General features: G+C 49.4%; 3 protein-coding genes across 4 annotated transcripts; 2 read left to right on the forward strand and 1 right to left on the reverse strand.

The window, feature by feature from the left end:
- Positions 1–996, forward strand: LOC119769496 (craniofacial development protein 2-like). Its single transcript, XM_038262162.1, has one exon. It carries the CDS (start codon positions 1–3, stop codon positions 994–996), a length of 996 nt encoding a protein of 331 aa, XP_038118090.1.
- Positions 997–1,158: 162 nt separating this feature from the next.
- LOC119769497 lies at positions 1,159–3,084 on the forward strand. The gene is made up of 3 exons (XM_038262165.1): positions 1,159–1,513; positions 2,186–2,337; positions 2,599–3,084. Exons 1-3 carry the CDS (start codon positions 1,159–1,161, stop codon positions 3,082–3,084), a joined length of 993 nt encoding a protein of 330 aa, XP_038118093.1.
- Positions 3,085–4,470: 1,386 nt separating this feature from the next.
- On the reverse strand, positions 4,471–6,267 carry LOC6039613 (protein CREG1). Of its 2 annotated transcripts, none has more exons than XM_038248780.1 (4): positions 6,115–6,267; positions 5,385–5,697; positions 4,951–5,310; positions 4,471–4,887 (listed from the first exon to the last, which is right to left on the reverse strand). In XM_038248780.1, the coding sequence occupies exons 2-4, from the start codon at positions 5,596–5,598 to the stop codon at positions 4,658–4,660; spliced, it is 804 nt and encodes a 267-aa protein (XP_038104708.1). In that variant the 5' UTR covers positions 5,599–5,697; positions 6,115–6,267; the 3' UTR covers positions 4,471–4,657. The 2 variants fall into 2 exon arrangements, with proteins under 2 accessions (XP_038104708.1, XP_001849187.2); XM_001849135.2 differs by having other exon boundaries at positions 5,385–5,693; positions 6,115–6,262.
- Between the last annotated feature and the right edge of the window lie 472 nt (positions 6,268–6,739).

A 6,739-nucleotide genomic window follows, 5' to 3' on the forward strand; every position in this document is an offset into this window, starting at 1 on the left:
ATGGTCCTCCGGCGAGACAGGGGGTTGGTGCAGGCCACACGAACCCGCCGTAAAACACCAGTGCAGGAAGCACACGATGCCAGCCGGACCAATCGGCACGGAACTGGACATCTTACGAGGTCCCACGATTGGAAGCTCGGGACGTGGAATTGCAGGTCTCTCAGATTTGACGGGAGTATCCGCATACTCTCCGACATATTGAGGGTCCGCAAGTTCAGCATCGTAGCGTTGCAGGAGGTTTGCTGGATAGGCGCGGAAGAGGTACGAGAGTACAAAAGATTGGGTTGTAGAATCTACCAGAGCCGCGGCAAGAAAAAGAGGCTCGGGACAGCCTTTATAGTGTTGGGCGAAATGCTCGATCGTGTGATTGGGTGGACCCCGATCACCGACCGAATGTGCGTGTTGAGGGTTAAGGGCCGTTTCTTCAACATCAGCATCATAAACGTGCACAGCCCGCACTCAGGAAGCGAAGATGACGAGAAGGACGCATTTTACGAGCAGCTGAACTGGACGTACAACAGCTGCCCAAAACATGACGTCAAAATCGTCATCGGAGATTTTAACGCTCAGGTTGGCCAGGAGGAGGAATTCAGACCGGTGATAGGAAAGTTCAGCGCCCACGTACGCACGAACGAAAACGGCCTGCGACTGATCGACTTCGCCACCTCCAAAAATATGGCCGTACGAAGTACCTGCTTCCAGCATAACCTCCGAGATAAGTACACCTGGAGATCGCCACAAGGAACGGAATCGCAAATCGACCACGTCGTAATCGACGGTAGACACTTCTCCGACATCATCGACGTCAGGACCTATCGCGGCGCCAACGTCGACTCGGACCACTATCTGGTGATGGTGAAAATGCGCCAACGACTTTCCCTGGCGAAAAGCGTTCGGTACCGCCGCCCTCCGCGGCTGGATCTGGAGCGGCTTAAGTTACCGGAAGTCGCATCCCGGTACGCGCATTCGCTGGAGGCTGCGTTGCCAGGAGGGTGAGCTGTTGGAAGCTCCCTCGAGGACTGCTGGAGGAGCGTCAAGGCAGCCATCACCAACGCAGCGGAAAGCACCATCGGATTTGTGGAACGAGGACGACGGAACGATTGGTTCGACGAGGAGTGTCGAGCGATTTTGGAGGAGAAGAATGCAGCACGGAGGGCAATGCTGCAGTATAATCTCCGTGATTACGAAGAGGCGTATGGACAGAAGCGAAGGCAGCAGCACCAGCTCTTCCGGGAGAAAGTGCGCCACCACGAAGAGTTGGAATTCGAGGACATGGAGCAGCTGCATCGCTCAAACGAGACGCGCAAGTTCTACAAAAAACTCAACGGATCCCGCCAAGGCTTCACGCCGCGAGTCGAAATGTGCCGGGATAAAGATGGAGTGATATTGACGGACGAGCGCGAGGTGATCGACAGGTGGAAGCAACACTTCGATGAACACCTGAATGGCACAGAAGCAGAGGCAGGGGTCCAAGACGGCAGAAGAGAGGACTACATCGGTGCAGCAGGAGAAGGTGTGGAGCCAGTTCCCACGCTGAGGGAAGTTAAGGATGCCATCAAGAAGCTGAAGAACAACAAAGCGGCTGGGAAGGATGGTATCGGTGCAGAACTCATCAAGATGGGCCCGGAGAAGCTGGTGTTCTGTTTGCACAGTCTGATAGTCAGGATCTGGGAGTCAGAACAGCTACCGGAGGAGTGGAAAGAAGGAGTGATATGCCCGATCTACAAAAAGGGGGACAAGTTAGATTGTGAGAACTACCGTGCCATCACAATACTCAACGCGGCCTACAAAGTGTTCTCCCAGATCCTCTTCAGCCGTCTATCGCCGATAGCAGAGGATTTTGTTGGAAGCTATCAAGCCGGATTCGTCGTGGGGAGATCGACGACCGACCAAATCTTCACTGTGCGACAAATCCTCCAAAAGTGTCGCGAGTACCAAGTCCCCACGCACCACCTATTCATCGACTTCAAAGCCGCGTACGACTCAGTCGATCGCGAAGAGCTATGGAAAATTATGGACGAGAACGGCTTTCCCGGGAAGCTGATAAGACTGACCAGAATGACGATGGATGGTGCTCGGTGCTGTGTGAAGATTTCGGGTGCGGAATCGGACTCGTTTCCTTCACTCGGGGGACTTCGGCAAGGCGATGGGATTTCTTGCCTCTGTTTCAATGTGGTACTGGAAGGTGTTATGAGACGAGCGGGCTTCAATATGCGGGGCACGATCTTCAGCAAGTCCAACCAATTCATCTGCTACGCCGACGATATGGACATTGTTGGCAGAACGCTCAAGGCGGTTGCTGATACGTACACCGGCTTGAAGCGGGAAGCAGAAAAGGTTGGGCTAAGGGTGAATGTGGCGAAGACAAAGTACCTGCTGGCAGGAGGAACCGAGTCCCTTAGGGCTCGCATTGGACCGTGCGTTACGATCGACGGCGACGAATTCGAGGTGGTAGAGGAGTTTGTATACCTCGGATCGTTGGTGACGTCGGACAACAGCTGCAGCAGGGAAATTCGGAGACGCATCATCGCTGGAAGTCGTGCCTATTTCGGTCTCCACAAGAGCCTAAGGTCCCGGAAATTCTCCCTACATACGAAGTGTTCCATCTACAAGTCGCTGATAAGACCGGTCGTCCTCTACGGGCACGAGACGTGGACAATGCTCGAGGAGGATCTACGAGCGCTAAGCGTCTTCGAACGTCGAGTGCTCAGGACCATCTTCGGCGGCGTATTTGGGAACGACGGATGGCGGCGGAGAATGAACCACGAGCTTGCGCAGCTCTACAACGAACCAAGCATCCGGAAGGTCGCGAAGGCTGGACGGTTGCAGTGGGCGGGTCATGTTGCTAGGATGCCGGAGCGACCCGAGCAATTGAGCCAGCGGAACCAGAGGATCAACCCTGCGAAGTTGGTGTTTGTGTCGGAGCCGGTAGGAACAAGACGTAGGGGGGTGCAACGCGCGAGGTGGGTGGACCAAGTGGAGAACGATTTGGAGAGAGTGGGTGCCCCGCAAAACTGGAGACAAGCAGCCATGGACCGAGCTTGTTGGCGGAGAATCGTGCAGCAGGCCAAGCTAATGGTGTAGCGCCAACAAAAGTAAAGTAAAGTAAGTAATAAGGTAGACAAACCCTTTTTGAGGGTTACTCCCACCTTTTTGAAAAAGGGTTACCACCGGTAAACATGAAAAAAGAGTGGAAGTAACCCTCAAAAATTTATGAGAAAAAATACCCTCAAAAATGATTTGTCCGTCTTACACTGAAAATACGCTACACATGTTATTCAAGTGCCCAAACACATGAACGATTGAATAAAGCCACATCATAGATCTAATTGGTTTGTTTTTCAACATCAATCCGAATCACATCAAATGCAATGGAGCACCCGCAGTCGAGCAGTTTTTGACAGTTCGCTCCGTAAGAAATACATTGTACAAAAAAGCAAAAACTGACAATGGAGCATTTCCATTCGAGCAGTTTTTGCTTTTTTCTACAATGTATTCCTTATGGGAGAACTGTCATTTCTACCACTCGAATCGGGTGCTCCATTGGTATTTTTGACAGGTTTTTTTCATTCGGGTGGCTCTATGTTCACAGATAACGGGAGTACTTCTGATTTTGAGTGTGGAGTAGAGTGACAAGTAAAGTTGAAAATTTTGGAAAATCTTATGAGATACCCCCTGACTCGTTTCTTTAGGCAATAATAAGTATCTGGGCCAATTTTGAGCCAAATCGGTTAAGGTTTAAGAGTCACTTTTAATCGTTGAAGTTTATATGGGGAAAATCGCGAAAATGTATCGAGGATTTTAAGCGAAGATGGCGTTCGAATAGTGAACGTCCGAAATGTTGAAATCGTGCAGTAGCACCAACATTAGAAAAAAAATGTAGCGGTCATGCCATGGCACACTTTTTTCGCAATGTTGGTACCACTGCGTGATTTTGACATTTCGGGCGTTCACCATTCGAAAGCCATTTCCGCTTAAAAATCTGGATAGGGAAAAACATCGCTTCAACATTTTGGCAGCAGGTGGCGCGGGTCTCGCCCAAAATTGCCCAAGTGTAAGATTCCCTAAAAATAAGTCTCAATCAAGTTCCGCTATCTTGGATTATTTCCGCTTTGACCCCTCCCATTTTCTGCAAAAGCCTAAAAATTAGTCTTTAAACCTACAAATAAGTCTGTTTAGGCCTAAAAATAAGTCTTATTCAAGTTTCGCCATCTTGGATTATGTCCGCTTTGATCCCCTCCCATTCCCTGCAAAAGTCAGTCAGAGTCATCGCGTGATGTTGGGCAGTGGTGATTTGGATGATATTTTAGGGCTCATCGGAATGAGCGGCGCTGGGCCAATATTGATTATCCAACTGGGTCTCCATCAGGCCTAAGAGAAATATTTTTTCTATGACGCTCTGGAAAAATGCGAAAAATAAGTGATGGCGGACCTTTTAAGATTTTTAACATGAAAAAAATGCATTCCAGATTAGTCAGACTTTGATGTATTCGTAATCGATGCATAAACTTTATTTTGTAACTGATAACCGGGGCGTTAAGGGTATTTCCCAACCGAATCACACACGATTCTTCGTTAATCACACAATTTGGCACAACATTTGCTATTCGCAGAATTTCATTACTCTCTATCGCCCAATTATTTGCATTGCAACATCTCACACCTCCAGATTAATGTGCCGCACGGTCGAGTCTTTCTTAATCTTGAGCGTGATGGTGCGGCCGTCATCTTCCCGCTCAAACTCGGGTTGCGCCATCTTCAGCGTGACAGCTTGCGCGTCCGGATCGGCCTTCATGTACTCGTCAACGGTCACGTAGTGCGGACCACCGTACCAATCCAGAACCGCGATTTGCGTGATTTCCAGCTTGCACAGGAAGAAGTTGTGGGCTGTTTTGAGGGGGTAGGTTGAAGAATTACAGGGTTATAACTCAAAAAGAAAATTGAACTCACTTGACAACCACTTTTGGGCCGCCGGATGCCGACTGAACATGGCGTCCTTGCCAAAGTTGAACTCCTCGTTGCCGTCCTCGAGCTTGACGGCCCGTCCCGAGATCATGATGCGGGCGCAGGTCGGTTCCATCGGGTCTACACCGCGTTTGCTGCAGTACAGATCCTGGTCCATCGACAGCAGCACCGTCAGCCGGTTGTCTTTGCTGAGGTCCTGCGCGGTGTAGTCCAGCATGGTCAGGTAGAAGTACAGCGTTCCGGTGGATTTCTCTCCGCGGGCACTGTCCGCAACGGCGATCACGTTGACCATCGGGTAGCCCTTGATGGCGTCCACCGTTGAGAGGGAGCCCATCGAGACCCATTCTGAGGTTGGTTGGAACAGCGAATTTAGTTGTTGCTTTAACAAACTGAATTTGTCAATTTGACAGGTAACTTACCCGCCTTGTGGACCAGATATCGTGCCATCTTGGCGTACTCCGTGTGCGGCGGTGGTTCATCACCGGCCACATCGTTACTTTCCAGGGCATTGCTGCTGACGGCAGGCAGGAAGGTCGCAAATTCATCCCGTTGTTCCGTTGTCCTGGACTGGATCCCCACCAGTACGGTGCAGATCACCAGTGATCCCAGAAGCATCCCGCAGAGTCTTACCATCCTGACCAGGGTTCGATGATCGGAGATCTCCGTTGGTGTTGCTGGGTAGTCCAATCGCTGGTAGATTATCTTCTCGAACGGGATTGAAGTGCTCACTTGCTGGAAAGAAATCGGCGGGGTTTTTAGTGAGTTAAAGTGTTTAGTAACCGAACTTAGAGACAACTTATGCAAGACTACTTGAGTTAAGCCACTCTTGTCCCTAACTTAGTTTCGTTCGCTCAAAGTGATAACAAGTTCCTGCGTCTCATACGGATGCATCACTGTGCAAACCTTAATCGACCTAGTCTTTGTTCAGGTTGAAACTGGATATCGAAGCTATGTAGCCCGTTCATACAGCATTTCAGAACGTCGATCTTAGCCAGTATGTTCTTAACGCAAACAAAGCGCTTATCAGCGCTGAATTAAGATGAGCTAAATGCGCAATTTTCCGACATGATTCGTCACAATTTTCACCTCGAGCTCACAAAATGACTTAAAGCTAAACCAATAGTTACCAACTACAATGGTAGAACTTACTTGTCGTCAACTACTTCTCGAAAGCTTAGTTGCGAAGGCTGCGATCACTGATCAAGTACTGAAACCTGGACAGTGTCAACGCACCGAACAAAGCGACTGCAGCTCGTAGACTGAACCGTACAGGGACGACTGCCAGCTGATTTTAATTGGTAATTCAGAGAGTGAACGCTGAACGCGCGACGACGACACTCAACGCGAAGAGATGTGACGAAAGGTTCTAGGTTGGTGTTTGTGGGAGCTCCGATGTTCGTACAAGATAGACGGAGAGATAGTGCAGGTTTGAATGAACCGATTCCCTGTTGAGAGAGAATGAATCGTGATGTTTGTAATGTGCAGGTGCAGGTGGTGGTAAGTGGCTTAACTTGTCATTATATTTTTGAAGATGTGGAACGGATTGTGGAAAATATCGACAAAAAAAATATTATTTGGGAAACTCGAAATATCATAGTCGCTAGAGGCGGAGTTCGATCCCCCGTGCTTTGGATTGGTGAACCAAAAATTCTAACTGCTAGGCCATGGCGACTTGGTTAGTTTGGACTAGAATGAGGAATATTGTTCGACCTAGAGCGAGTTGTGGCGCTATAAAAGTGTCTAGGAAATCCTCTACCAATTTTCAAATTGGGCA

The sequence above is a fragment of the Culex quinquefasciatus genome, chromosome 1 (genome assembly GCF_015732765.1).
Source record: "Culex quinquefasciatus strain JHB chromosome 1, VPISU_Cqui_1.0_pri_paternal, whole genome shotgun sequence".
NCBI classification, from domain to species: domain Eukaryota; kingdom Metazoa; phylum Arthropoda; class Insecta; order Diptera; family Culicidae; genus Culex; species Culex quinquefasciatus.